General features: G+C 44.1%; 1 protein-coding gene across 1 annotated transcript in view; it reads left to right on the top strand.

Moving 5' to 3' along the window:
- SLC14A2 (solute carrier family 14 member 2) overlaps window positions 1-15,575 on the top strand; it is a 53,038-nt gene that overhangs the window by 12,577 nt on the left and 24,886 nt on the right. Inside the window, exons 5-9 of the mRNA XM_030336766.1 lie at window positions 2,988-3,180; window positions 7,117-7,264; window positions 8,315-8,449; window positions 10,154-10,203; window positions 10,707-10,881. Of these exons, the coding sequence (XP_030192626.1) occupies window positions 2,988-3,180; window positions 7,117-7,264; window positions 8,315-8,449; window positions 10,154-10,203; window positions 10,707-10,881 (701 nt within the window). The remainder of the gene's footprint in view (window positions 1-2,987; window positions 3,181-7,116; window positions 7,265-8,314; window positions 8,450-10,153; window positions 10,204-10,706; window positions 10,882-15,575) is intronic.

The following is a 15,575-nucleotide window of genomic DNA, read 5'->3' as shown; positions in this document are numbered from 1 at the left end:
TCATTCTGCAAAGGAATAAAAAAGTCAAGAGAAAGGGTCTTGGGAACAAATATTTGTTGAGATGAGGGGTGTGCTGTGGCTCAGCTCACCTGGATCTTGGGCAGGTCTTTGCTACCTGATGCTATCATTCTTATGCATGCCGTCACCAAAGAGCAGGAGCCCAAGGTGACCCATGTCCTCCAGTCTGTGCCCCACAGCTGTGAGACATGCTAACTCATTTTCAACACCTCTAAGAAGTACATATCTTTCTTAGATTTCTGGAGTCACTAAAACAGTTAAAGTACTAATTTATTAAGTTTCAGTTTATTACTTTTTAGCAGTGCTTGTAAATAAATTACTACATTAAGCATTTGGGGAAATTTATGTTTCTTCTCAGGGTTTCTGTGTTTCTGAATCCATTGGGACAAAAACTATAGCAGTCATTTCTATGGGGATTTCCTCAATGCCCCGCACCTGCCCCCATGTAAGGCATAGGAGACTCTGTCTTCATTTGCATACATTTGCTTTATAACAAAAGAGTAAGCCTCTCATGTCAAGATTTGATAACTGCTTTGAAGAAAGCAAAACAGAGCAAGTGGGACAGAGAGGGATTCCAGACGTGAGTGGTCAGGGAAGGCCACCTTCAGGAAGGAGCATTCATGCTTTCCCCTAAATGATAAAAGGCACTTGCCATCTGAAGATCTAGTGAAGGACGTTGCAGACGGCGGTGGTGGCATGTGCAGACCCCAGCTGGAGGAGTGCCCCATGTTCAGGAAACAAGACCAGCGGGGGCTTATGCCCAGTGAATGAAGGAGGAATGGAGGAGGTGAAGGCAGAAGTAAATGAGGGCTAGACCCCGTTTGCTTTGAGGATCCAGTAGGCTTTTTGTATTTTTATTACAACTGTGATGGGAAGCAGTTAAAGGGTTTTAAGCAGAGATGTGATAGGATATGGTTTAAATTTAAACAAATCGCTCTGCTTGCCTTGTGGAGAATGGATTTTAACTGGAGCAAGAGCGGATGCTGGAAGCAGAGTCAGGAACCCACAGAGAGATGAGAGTGGTCTGGACAAGGGTGATACACAGGAAGGTGGTTGGGTTTAGGATGTATTTTAAGGAAGGTAAAGGCAACAAGACTCTCTGGGAGGCTGTGGAGTTTGGGGGGTGGGGAAGAAAAGAGGATTCAGTACACTCCTATAGTTTGGCTGAGCACCTGGATTGATGGACAAGACTAAGAGAAAAACAGGTTGGTGGTAGGAGACAAGGTGTAAATCAAGAGTTCTGACAGACATATTAGGCTATAGACTTCCAAGTAGACATGTTGACAAGGTAACTGGACGTACAAATCCAGAACTTTGATATGGTCAAGATTTGGAGGGCAGAAGTATACAGAAGACATTTTGTCCATGGGACTAAAAGATATCACCCAGAAAAAGAAGATGAAGAGAAGACCCAAGGCCGAGCCATAGGATATTCCAGTATCTAGATGACTGGGAGAAAAGAGAAAGAACCACAAAGAAGTGACAAGGAGCAGCTGGAGAAGTAGGAAGAAAGCTAAGAAAGGGCAGTATCATGGTAGCCCTGACAGAAAATATTTCAATCCAGTTGGAGCATCTGATTATCAAATGAAGGGAGCAGGGAATGGCCATAGATTTGGTAGGATAGATGTCATTAGTGAACTGGACAAGAGCCACTTGCATGGCATGGAAAGAACACACACCTGATTGGAGTGGATTTAGGAAAGAAAGGGAGTGGAAAGATTGACCATAGCAATCTGTTGAGGAATATTTGTTATGAACAAGGGCAGGGAAGTGGGGCAAAATAGCCAGAGGGGACATCGGATTAGAGGAGGAGGGTGTTAATAGGAAGAAGATACTAAAGCATTTTGTAAACTTATGAGAGTGTTCCAGAGATAAAGGAGAGACTGCACCTGCAGGAGAGAGAGGAGAGAATTGCAAGAGTGAAGTCTTTGAGGCAGATTGGATCTTGAAGCACAAGAGTAAGAATTGGCCCAATAAAGAAAGAGGAATACTTTCATTATGTGACAAAGGCAGAGAGGAAAACTATGTAGGAGCTGGGCAATTGGAGTGTAGAGCTTACGGTTGGGAAAATGAAGCATTTCTCGTCTTGTCATTTCTATTCTTTTATTCTCAACAAGTTGGAGAGTTAATTTGCATGGACTGTGTAGTAGGGTTTTCAGGCAGTCATAAATGCCCATTGGAGACTCAAGGTCATGAATTAAAGGTAGACCAGTCAGCCAGATCATGTGATTTCATGTTTTGTCCCAACAGCTCTTTGAGTGTGAAGACGTAGGGTGTTAAGTGTCTACGGTGCCTTGTCCTTTCGAGGAAACTAAAGTTCAGGGAGATCATTACCTAATGCTGCTCACTCAGCCTATAAATGTAGGAGTTAGGATTTGCACCCAGCTCCATCTGCTTCCAACATGCCTGCTTCTCCCAAGGAAGAGGCCGAGAAAAGAGAGGACACAAACAACTGAAGGTTTCATCTTCATGTGGTGGCTTCCAGAGTAGCTCAAAGCACTTCAGCTGAATCAAGCCCACACATTACCTTTGTGCCATAGCAGCTGCCTCCTCTAAGACCAGGCTTCTAAAATGTTATCACAGTGCAGGAGAGTAGCCGTTGTACATCCTGATGATTCAAGGGCAATACACATTATTTTCTAAGGATTACGTTTTGTTTAATTTTCTTGGTTTAAGAAACAAGCAAATATTTAAATTATAAAGTTTTATATTCAAGTATTATATTTGCTATTCAAGTATAATTTATAACATATTCAAGTATATTTATACTTTAAAAATGCATCTCTCAAAGATTCACCTTAAATGGAACACCTTATCCCCAGTCCCAGATAAATGGACCACTAGAGTCTCAAAGGAGCCAGGAATGGCTGGGCCAAGGACAGGGGGGCACCATGGACAGAGCTGACGAGACAAGATGGTGTAGACCTATGGATGAGCACAGATTAACCCTTTGTCTTGCTCATCTTCAGCCCAGTTCTTTCCAGTGCCTTGAATTCCATCTTCAGCAAGTGGGACCTTCCTGTCTTCACGCTGCCCTTCAACATTGCTATGACCCTGTACCTGGCAGCCACCGGCCACTACAACCTCTTCTTCCCCACAACACTGGTGGAGCCTGTGTCTTCAGTGCCCAACATCACCTGGACAGAGATGGAGATGCCCTTGGTAAGTTACCCAATGGCAGATGAGTGGGGACCCCTGCTTATACCACACACCTTCTTGATAACTGGTTTGTGGATTATCCAGGCTCTCAGCTTCTCCAGATGCATCTCCACCAGATGATGGTCATAGTAGAGAACAGGACAGAGAAAAAGGCTGCTGTGCTTTCAACAAACCCTCATTGAAGGTCTGATATGTACCAGGCACTTTATCAGACACTAGGAATACATGGGGAATAAAAGGACAACAACTTCTCTGCCCTTTTGAAGTGTACTCTCTGTACAGGGAAACAGACAGTAAATAAGTGCATAGGTCAGTACCAAGTTAATTATACAGAATGGTAGGTTCAGGGAAAAATACTCAATAAGGTGGATGGTTGGGTGAAGGGGCCAGATACTAAAACAAATGTTTAAAATTAGGGTTTTAAAGGTCTTATCAAGAGAAGATAGGGATGAATTTTCATGTACTTTCCATATCAGTGACTTTCAAGCAGGGGTGACTTTGCCCTCCTGGAGGGAGGAGGCAAAATTTAGACTGGGGGGAGGGGTGCTACTGGTATCAAAAAGTCAGGGATGCCACCAAACATGCTACTATTCACAAGACATCCCTCCCCATTACCAAGAATTATCTAGCCCCAAATGTCAATAAATATCGAAGTTGAGAAACCCTGCTTCACATCCAACTATCACAAATGTACATATTCATTTATTCTACCAATCTCTAGACACTTGGGATAAAGGGATATAATAAAAACCTAACACAAGATTAAATAGACAGAATTGTAAAATTTGGCCTTGTTCATGAACAATAGAGAGAGCTAACAGCTAAGGCTATGGCAAGCTTATTACGTATCAGACACTGTTCCAAGCCCTTGACTTCTGGACTTAATTTAACCCTCCTAATAGCCCAATGCTGTAAGTACTATCATCATTCCCATTCACAGATGAGAAAACTAAGGCACAGAGAAGGTTAGCTGCCCAAGCTCAAACTGCTGCTAGTGCCTGAATATAAAACCCAGGCAGCCTGATGTAGAGCCCAGGCTTTGACCCATCACCTTCTTAGTCCCAGGTGAGACAGACACCCTCATCTGGAACAACCACAGTGAGTTGAAACCTGCTTCTCAATGCAGTCCACCCCTCATTAGGTACCGTGAAGTATTAGAGAGCTCTTTACCTTCCTCAGAAATCTGTCCCCCTCCATCTTTCACCCATTGGTTCTAACTCGGCTGTTTAGAGTAATTCAGAATATTATTTCTATGATTGCCTTTTGAATACTTGCACATAGAACTACATCCTCAGTATTGTTTATGTAGTCTGCTTTCCCAGCCCTCACCACCCAGCTGAGCCCATCATCAAGATGGGCTGCTGGGGGCTCAGCTCCAGGGCCACCACTCGCGGGTGGGGAGGACAGTTCAGGGGTTTCAGGGTCAGCCACACTCGGACCTGAAGCTATCAGAAAAGGAAAGTCTTCTCTGCCCCTAGTGCAAATGCTAACTATGCAAAACCTTTTTGAATATTTTGTCTTTTCAAAGTTTTGTCTGGGGCAGGGGCTGGAGGGGCATCAGAGTCAGGGTTAGGATCTAAATCCAAGAGAATGGAAAAGACAGAACCCTGCATTGGAGGGAAAGCCCACTGTCTCAAGTAGAAAATGGCAGGGGCAGGAGAAGGGACAAAGCTCTAACTCTGAGGGGACTATCAGTGATCATCAGCTGGCAGTTAGGCACATTGCCATAAGGGCACAGACCTGCAGTCCCTGAGCCCTACCCATGAGGCAGAGTCCCAGTAACAGCCTCGGGGGCATGGGCGTTGCCCATGGAGCCTCCCACCCTCCCCACTGAGGGGCACAGGATGGAGACGGCCACCTGCGGGAGATGCCTCTCATTCATCTTCAAAGTGAACAGAAAGTGGCAGCATGCAAATCCATATACCCTGAGACACCAGCTCACCCACCACACCACTACTTTCACAGTGGGCTCCTTCTCTTCCACACCATCCAGGTCCCAACTCCCCTTCCCTCCTTGTCTTTTAAACAATGATGAGAATGACTTCCTTTTTGTTTAACTGGCCTTTCTTGTTACTAGAGGATTGTCGAGAGTAGGCAGTAGGAAGGATGCAGGGGCTCAGTAAATTTCCATGCACACCCGACTGCCCTTCACACCTTCACCCCAGGGTGTTGGAGAGCAGGTGGAAGGGAGGGGTGCCACCCCAGGGCCACAGTTCACCAAGCTAAAATATGGATCCCGGCAGAGGAAGGTGCTTTCTGAGCCCAGACTCTGTTCTGAGGCTACTTGTCCCTCATTCTTCTCATTCTTGACTGCTTGGGCTTCAAATCTGTGTTCCCAGACAGCAAGGGGGAAGTTGGAACCCCCTTTACATCCTGCATGCCTCAGACTTTGGGAAGTCATGGAATATTTATTGAGTACATTTTCAGCCAGTACCCCACGCTTAAGCTGAGTTCCCTGAACTGGCAGAAAGCATTCTCAGGGTTCCTTTAAATAATATGCACACCCCCATCATTCCTGGCATGAGGCTCTAGGCTCTGGCCCAGACAGTGCTTGGTAATTGAAAGGCCACCCATCCAGAGACCAGGATGGGCAAAGCTTAAAAAGCTCTGTGGGACTCCTCAAACACTGTTCTCTAAAGAAATCAGACTGACTCCAGAATTAAATCAGGTTGTTAAAAAGTACAAAATTTCACCCAAAGGGAGATGTGCAATTAATTTCCAACATCTACAGCAGGTCATGTATAACTAACTCAGTGGTCCCCAAACTCAGTTCCACTTGGGAATCTCCTGAGGCCCTGGTCATGCCCCATACCAGTTAAATCACAATGTCTAAGGAGGAGCCAGTCATCAAATTTTTTTTCTAGGATTTCCAGTGTACAGCAAAGTTTGGAAACTGCTGAGCTAATCAATACATATTTATTAAGCACCTATTATGTACCCAGCCATCAAGGAGCCTGGCCCTCAAAGAGGTCACATGACATAGTAATAGAGCAAAGACAGCAGAATTTTAAAGGTGGGAGATTATCTGCTATGGCAGCCTTCTCATGTTACAGAGAAGGGCACCAGAGCCCAGCATGAGGAAGTGACATACCCACCATCATTCCATGAGCTTGTGCAAAACTCCCCTGAAAGCTGGAGCCCTCAGCTCCCAGGCCAATACTCTTCCCTAGCCTGCCAATCTCCCTCCTCTCCTTCAGGCCCTCCTCTGTCAGATGTAGATGGTTCAGCTTGGGCAGAAAAAGGGCCATCTGACTCCCAAATTAGCATCTACAATTACAACACCCTCAAATGACTCTCAAACTCGGGGATGTTTGGCTTTATTCTGTTTTCCAATGGTATACATATTATCGTTCTACAAATGCTAAGTGATCCTCGAGCAGGAGAAATGCCACCTCCTTTCCAGAGCCCCATAATACCCTAGGTAGCTCTGAATGTGCAGCAACCACCTCTAGACTAGGGGCCAAGCTCAGAGGCTCTAGCCTGGCCTTAGCCACCAATGATCTGGGTGACCTTTGATGAAATCAATCATCAAAATGGCCTAGAATATTTCCAATATTCCTGGAATACTATAGGATATCAGAAGGTCTGGTGGAAATCCCCTAGTGCCCTGAAATTTCCAATGGCATTCTCGGGAGAGGGTGCCCTCTGGTTCTCTCAAAGCTCCTCCTCTCAAAGCAGAAGCCATGTGTCTTTCAGAAGCACCTGTGTTGGGAGGGTTTTGCACGGGGGATGCCAGATGCCTGCTAGGTGGTGGAGTGAGGAGCTATTTGTTCCAGCTCATGTCCTTCCTCCCAAGTTCTCTTCCATGCTAGAGGGCACCGCCATCCTCCCGTTCCAACCCATTACCCCCACCAGGAATGGCTTTGTCCTGACCCTAAGGCCTGCTCTTTTCATTATGTGCCCACACTCCAGTGACCCCAGATTCTGTTGACTTTGCAGCTGCTACAAGCCATCCCCATCGGGGTTGGCCAGGTGTATGGCTGTGACAATCCCTGGACAGGCGGCGTGTTCCTGGTGGCTCTGTTCATCTCCTCGCCACTCATCTGCCTGCATGCAGCCATTGGCTCAATTGTGGGGATGCTAGCAGGTAGGACAGGGTCCCCTCTCTGCAGGGAGGACCTTGGGATAATTTTCCTGAGGTCATTCCATCCCTGCACAGGGCAAATAATCTAGACTTTTTATCTTCACTGGTGTTTTTGAACATTGTCAGGGGAGAGACTTATTTTTCCCTTTCTTGATTTTCCAAAGTGAGCAGACTGCCGCAGCAGGATATGTGGGGAGACGCAAGGGGCTGAAGACCTCATTGGCTACCTGAGCCCCTGGGAGCTGAGGGGTGGAAGGAAAGGGTGGGTCACTCAGAGGCCTGGAGAGCAGTAACAGACCGAGGAGTATAAATGACCCAGTGCTTTGAAATTTGGAGTAAACTAAAAGAAAACAATTTCTCAAAAACTGTATTCCTATTTGACAAATGTGATTTAATATTTCTGCGTGTAGGCATATGTATGTACATGCATTTATATATGTAAATATGCACAGTAGAGCCAGAAATTGGAGTCGGGCACATAGGACTAGGATCCTGTTGACTCATTCCAATGTTTTTCAAAAACATCTTGGAAGCAGAACTTTAAAAAAATCATTTGAAAATAATTTTGAATTTATCAAAAAATTATAAAGTAAAATGGTACATGAAGCACCCATAAATTCTTTGCCTGATTCACCTATTGTTCACATCCTGTACTTCTATTTGTCTATCTCTATATATCTGTATGTGTATATACATACTTTTCCTCAACCATTTGAAGCAGACCTTTTTCACTTGAAAAGTTTCTTGCTAAAAATGCAGCTACTCGGGCCAAAGGTGTGGAGAATACCTAGAATCCCAACGCCTTGACCTCCTCTCACCCTGAAAGTAGTCACACCTCTGTGTGAAATCTTCAAGCCACAGTTTGGGAACCACTGCTGTCCTCTTGTTGCTGGTTCCTGAAGACCAGATGCCATTTCTAGAGGCTCTTTTGATGGGATGGGGGAGGAGTGTGGGGAGGGGATAGCAGGAGTGAGGCCATCCTGAGAGCTGGCACCAGGTGGCCTTTGTGTGGGGACCCAGAACTGGCCAGAAACGTCACACCTTGTTCCACAGCCCTGACGGTGGCCACGCCCTTCGAGACCATCTACATGGGCCTCTGGAGCTACAACTGTGTCCTCTCCTGCATCGCCATAGGGGGCATGTTCTACGCCCTCACCTGGCAGACGCACCTGCTGGCCCTCGTCTGTGGTGGGTATTTGGGGAAGCTGACCACCAGGTCACTCTGCAATTCCTTCCTTCCCTCCCTACTTGATTATGCAAAACCCATGAGGAACATTAATCGGAACTTGGTAGCAGTTCTAGAAGGACCTGTGGCTTGGGTCCCAATGGGGGACTTGAGGTTCCTCTTCTGTGAAATGGAGTCACAACCATGCTTACTGTTTTTTATTGACACAGTGTTGTAAGTTTCCAAGGAGATCACACATGCATTTCCTCAGGTGCTAGTGGCAGTATTCCGGTACGATAACTTCATCCCACAACCTTTTAGAGAACACCACGTAGTGCCACGCCCTAGGCTATGCATGGAAGATACAGTGGTGACCACATTGTCATGAAGCCACATCTAGAGGAAGAGCAGTTATCACACAATCATTAAGGCTGTGATGTCTGAAAAGATTATTACAAAGACCCAGTGAGATGACATACCTGGGAGCACTGAGGTGTCAGAAGATCACAACATGGGAGCTTGATTTCCATGGAGTAAGTAGTGCACTGTCCCAAGGGAAATGGGTGCAGGCGCTCTCAAAGCTGCACCCCAGCGCCACATACAAACTCAGTCCTCCCAGATCACTACCAGGCATAGATTGTCAGCCCATTGTACACCCTGGTACCCAGAAGGTTTAATGAACTTAATCTAAAACACAGCTATTGAGGGCAGAAGCAAGATTCAAACCCCAGCCTTATCTTTCCCCCAGTTTTGCTGCCCTGGAGTTACGTTCTCTGGAAACAGCAGGACTTTAATAAGCAAAACTGGAGACAAGTAAAGGGCAGAATAACATTCAGAAGAACTTTTTCCCCATTCATATGTGGAGACTGTAAATGACTTCCATGTATGTCTCTTGTATTCCCTTCAGCAGCCAGCAAGGAGACAGTAGGCTCAGTAAATATCTGTCAAGTCAGAAGTGCCAGATATTTTGAAGCTAAGACTGTAACTGCCTTTGGTCTTTGGAGAAGTGGCACATTCCTGTGGCTAGAACCATCTGGGAAGGCTTTGCAGGGAGGACGGGGTTTATCTCAACGCTTCCAGGATGGGAATTGGGTAGGTAGAGACAGGGGAGGAAGGTGTTCTGGACAGAGGAACAGAAAGAGCAAAAATGCAGGGGCATAAGAAGCTTGTCCAGAAGCACAAGGGCGTGGTTGAGCTCCCCTACCTGTCCTGGGGGCCACACCCTACAGTGAACCCCGAAGCCTGGATCCTAGGGACAAGCTCACAGACCAGTAAGGTCCAGTTCTGGTGAGGCTTGGTGCGGGTCCAACAAGTTCTATCAGGGCCGCTCAGAATCTTGGATGGGAGGAGCCTTGTTGGGGGTTCATATAGTCTGACCACTCATTCCTAAGACAGATAATAATCCAGCCACACATCCCCAAGGTCAGCGTGGACAAGCAAAAAATGCTTACTGACCCCTGACTGTATGCAAGGCCACCATGGAAGTGCGGAGGAGATAGAAGGCTTTAATCTCTGCCCTCAGAACACAGTCTGGTGGGAGATTGACCACACCTACCTGCAAAAAAAAAAAAAAAAAAAAGCTACCATAATAATGTCAGGCAAATATGCCAGATGTCAGGATGTGGTGAGACACCAAGGCTGCTGAAGACAGTATAGGACCCCTGCCCTGGGGAAGAGGTGGGGGAAAACCCTGGGAAGCTGACTCCATGGTCCTTGTTTTTCCACAGCCCTGTTCTGTGCATACATGGGAGCAGCCCTGTCCAACATAATGTCGGTGGTAAGTTTGGATTCCCCTGAACATGCCTGTCCCAGCCAGGGCTTTAGGACATTTACAGTTTGTGAAAGAATCCTGAATGCATTCTGGTAGCTTGTATCCACACAATGCCTTTGTCAAGGTTTATCCAGGACAAATGTCCAGAGAAGGACTGGAAATTGCATATATGGGCCTCTGAGGTGTGTTGGAGGTGGCTGTGTGTGCGCACAAAAGAGTGGTATAACCAGCAGTGGAGAACCTAGATGGACAGATGGAGGTACTTGTGTGTGGCTGGATGTGGGAAGTCGTACCTAGGCTGATTTTCAACTCCATCATTAAAAGATTCTGATTGTGCCCAAAGGTACCAATATCTCAGATTCCTAGACCAAACTAACCTTATCTTATGAACCTAAAAACCGATGTCATCAATAGGGAAGGATCCCCATCCTCAGCTGCTACCACAGCCTTCTCCCCCAGGGTCCCTGGAGCCTAGGACCATTTTCAGACCCCAATACTTTTGCTTCCAGATTGGTGTGCCGTCAGGCACCTGGGCCTTCTGCCTCTCCACCCTCATCTTCCTGCTCCTGACAACCAACAACCCTGCCATCTATAAGCTCCCACTCAGCAAAGTCACCTACCCAGAGGCCAACCGCATCTACTACCTGACAGTGAAGAACATTGAAGAAGAGAAGTCCCCCAGCGGTGACTAGCCCATTTCTAGGCTGAAATGCTCTTTGCCTGGACCTGGTGTCTGCTCCCTGTGGTCTCAACTCTGGGTCAATCAGCAACAGCACTCACCTTCTGTGCCTCTCCTTGCACCTGTGTAACCAAACACACCTGTGCCTCCCTTATCCTGATGGCTTATTTTTCTCTCTCTGCACAGATCACCATAACTATCCATGTGTGACATTAGAGAATGTTGGTATGAGCTTGCTGGAGTTAGAAGTAAGACATGTGCTTTAAATGTCATTGTCTTAAAGCAAAAACGTTTCTATTTAGTCTTTTGGGAAGATGATTACAAGATGATCTTCTTGGCATGTTTAACTAAATAATAGATGCTGTAAAATTGAACTTGCTGAGTTGTTCCTAGGCAGATACAGAAACAGAGTGTGTGGAAATTCAGGGGATATGCACAAAGAGTTGAAGGTGCCTTAGTGCGCTTAGCTAGTGGTTGATGGGCACACCCAGCTTTACAAAAAAGAGGAATTTCACACTGATAGACTGTTAAAGTCAAAAGAGATAATTAGGGAATTGGGAGTGTCTAAATAGGATATTTCAAACATTCATTGGTCAGAGGAAAGGGCAAGATGATATCTAATAGCAGGAAGCAATTAATAAAGATTAGAATCCAATATATGAGTTTTATTATGGAGGATAAAATTATGAAGGATAAGCATTTCTTAGTATAAGTCAAACCAGCAACTTTGAGTAGAGATCTCAATTGAGAAAAGTATCTGATTTCAATGTGTGAAAATCTGGGGAAATTTATTTCATTTTCCTATTTGCTTATGGGTGTTGGAAGCTTTATCAAGTCTGTGATACTTAAAACAAATGGTTAGCCTGAGTAGGACCAACAATTATCCATGAATTTCATACTTTAACTTCCCAATTACAGCCATTAGCTTACATTCAGTCTTTATATGTAGATCAGGGCTCAGCAAACTTTTTCTGGAAAGGGTCAAATAGTAAATATTTTTTATTCTGTCTATAGAAAGACTCACTTGTGTCATTATAGCATGAAACAGTCTTGGACAACATATAAATGAATGAACATGGTTGTATTCCAAGAAGACTCTATTAAACAAACAAACTAGTTTGGACCCAAAAGCTGAACTTAGCCAGTGCCTGACATGGATGTTCACCATAATAATGGTTAGGAGCTTGTGGGCAGCAGGCCCATAGGACATCACCAAATTCTTTACAACAGACAGCCACATAACCATTTATATGCTGGGTGATACTGGAAGCTTTTTAGGAAAGTGAGATTACTATGACCAGAATCTGGAAGATCTGAGGCTCTTTGATAGACCCCAGACACTAGGGGCTACAGTTTTAAACAGGCTCTCCTCCCATGGAAATGTCTGGGAACCACCCCTAAGCTTCCCCCTCCTCCATTCCCTCACTCTGTTTCCACCTCTGCCAACAGGCATACCACCATGAGAGCGGGGGAGAAACCTGACCTTTAGTACAGGAGTTTTCAGCAGGAAGAGCAGGGAGGCTCCTAGAATCCCAAGCTTGGAGGGGAGTAGTGGTGAGGGCCAGAGGGTCCTGCCATTCTGAGATGCATGAACCCCTCTATACAAAGGATGGGGGCTTCAGTTCCCTGCCAGGCTTCCAGGCAGGACTAAATTACCCAAAAGGGAGGGGAGAGCCACCCCCAAAACATTCTAACAAGAGATAACAGAACCAGTTGACGTGTTCATTCATTATGGACAATTGCACCTGGAAACCTACTTAAGCCCAGGAGACTCTCCACCCCAAGAACTGGATCTGATGGGAGCTGTGTTTAAACTGTGCTTTGTATTGGATTTCCAGGACAGGAAAACTATTTGGGGGTGTGTGTATGTATGTGTGTGTGTACTTGGACAAGAGTGTCTCTTGTCCGTTTCTTTCTCACCCCACGTCTCTGTCATTAACAAGGTCCACTTCAGTTACAGGTACTGGGTTTTTTTTTCCTCCCAAGTTCCCACTTTCACCCCTGTAGAAATTAAATGTTAACTGCATTGCCAGCTGTCAAACTCAATGAAGAAACATGGATAAAAGCTAAGTGGTTCAGAAAAAGAAAAAAGTATGTTCAGCAAAAACCATAGGGCCTCAGAAATTCTATAATACACTATAATAAAGATGGCCAGATATGTAGGTAGAAATAGGAAAACACCTACTAATTTAAAATAAGAAAGAACTGTCTGGATGAAGTATTGTGAATCACTGAATTCTTGCCAAGAGATGTTGTCCAGGAGTGATGAAATGCTTTCAAAAGACATCTTTTGGGATTAAGAGGCAGAAAATCGATGGTATTTCCCCAATGTGGTCAAACAGGCTCCTCCTGGAGCAGAACAAATCTTATTAAGCCAGCCTGGTGGGCAGATGCTTTGTGTCTCTCCTGAGCATGGAGAAGGGTGGGGCAGAAATGAGAATTCCCCATCCCTCTAAGAAAAGTCAGCCCTATGCAGGTCCTGCACGTGGGCCATAAACAGATGCCCAGATGTCCTCTGAAGTAGCCCAAATAGTGATAGGGGGGTTGGAGAACTCCCTGCAGTGACCTTGTCCTGACTTCACCAGCTCCTTCCCATCCCACTGCCCACTGGATGAGTAGGGGCAGGAGCTTTAACAGCAGAGACACTATCACCAACATGAGGTTGCACAGGAGCGAGCAAGGAGGAGAGAAGGAGAAGAGATTTGAGGTACACAACCCAGCTGCTTTGCTGCTATCATCCTAAACTCCAGGCAGCAGCTCTTGGGTGCACAAATGGTAGTTGGACGTAAATATGGCTGAACATAAATAGGCATTAAAAAGAGAAGGAATGTATGTTGGGCATCAGGGGACAGTAGAGGAGGTGCTGTCCTAACCTGTCCCAATCACACCCCCCTCCCTGTCTCCACTATTCCCTCCTCAGACCTTCTCATTTCCTCCCTCTGACCTCATCATCCCCACCCCCTTTCCAGTCTCCTCTACTCCTCATGGAAGAGCTCCACTGTCTGCCATGAAACAGTGTCGTTCTGCTGTATTTTTAAATGATCAATCTCAGCTCATCTTTCAGTCTTGTCTATGATAACTGACATAGCCAAGTTCCATAGTCAAGTTCTCTACGTCTTCTTGGTCAAAACTTCAGTTTGTTTGCTAAGAAATAATGCATCTTCTTTAGATTTAAACCAATGTTGCCATAGTGTTACTCATAATGTTCTCATACAGTAATTTCAATCTGTCCTGTATCTATGGCTCTCCTTTCTCTTTCCAGTCTTATGGAATTTTGCTCTCTTTTCCCTAATCAAGTATGTGAGGGGTTCATCCGTTTTATTGTCTTCTTCAAAGAAGCAGTTTGAGATTCATTTGTCCTTTCTACAGTTTGGTTTGTTTTCTATTTTATTGATTTCTTTTTCCTGTTTTCCCATGATTTATTTAAATGTTCATTTTCTCCTAATGTTTTAAAATTGATGTGAAGTTTCTTCATTTTACATCTTTCTCCTTAACAACAAAGGCATTTTAAGGCTATTAATTTCCCCCTGAGTACAACTATAGCTGTGTGATATAGGTTTTGGAATAAAGTATTCTACTTTAATCAGTTTTTAAATAGTTTGTAATTTTAGTTTTGATTTCTCTTTGGTCCAAAAATTATTTAATGTATTGCTTAATTTCTAGCACTTGGGATCTTTTGATGTATTTTAATTTTGTATATCTAGTTTTATTAGATTATGAGCAGAGAGGATGGCCTGTAAAATCTCTGTTTTAAAATTATATGAATCTCTCTTTGTAGCCAAGTACTTGATTGATTTTGGAGATAAAAAATGCAAATTTTTGATTTGAAGGAAATACATATTAAATTTATTTATTAATTGCATCATTCAGTTCTTCTATGTGCTTGTTTATTTTTTGTCTATAGGATCTTAATTCTGAAAAGAGTTTATTAAAATTCAACTATAATTGTATAGTTTCATGAAACTCTCTGCATTTTTATGACATTTTGTCTCAAATATTAGCAACTACCTTGTTTGGTGCCCATTGACTATAACTGTCATTGATTTTCATAAATGTTATCTTTTACTATTACATGCTACCTATTTCTATCCTCATTCATGCTTTTAACTTTATTCCAACTGACATTAATGTTGCCATACCTATTTTCTTCCTAGTGTTTTCTTATCCCTATTTTTCTTCCTAGTGTTTTCTTATCCCTTTGTTTCAACCTTCATCATTTTCTTTTAACTGTATTTGTTAAAAATAGCATTTAACAAAGTTTTTGTATTTAACCTAATCTTAGTGTTTCTATAATTTAATAGGATAATTTAATCTCTTCCTATTTAGTGTAACCATCAATATGCTGGTTTTACTTCTTCCACCTTACTTTATTTTGTAACATTTATTTGTGATTACTGCTTTCGCTTTTTCGGTTTCCTCATTTGGCAAGTTTGATCACATTATCATCTTTTCTTTCTTCCTTTGTTCATTTGGAAGATCTACCATTCTTTTCCATTTCACTAGTCATTCCTACTTCTTTTCCAACACTCATGATCAAAAGTATATTTCTCTATTATTATATAAAAACAAGATGCCAACTAGTTTACCCTGACAAGATTTCCCATTTCTCCAATGCTCCTTCCCCACTCTGAGGAACTAAAGCCCATATGCCACTTTCACTATTCTCCTCCCCTAAGCCCCCATTCTTACAATACTTTTA

Source organism: Lynx canadensis, chromosome D3, assembly GCF_007474595.2.
Source record: "Lynx canadensis isolate LIC74 chromosome D3, mLynCan4.pri.v2, whole genome shotgun sequence".
In the NCBI taxonomy this organism is placed as follows: Eukaryota; Metazoa; Chordata; class Mammalia; order Carnivora; family Felidae; genus Lynx; species Lynx canadensis.
This window is presented reverse-complemented; position numbering and strand designations above follow the sequence as displayed.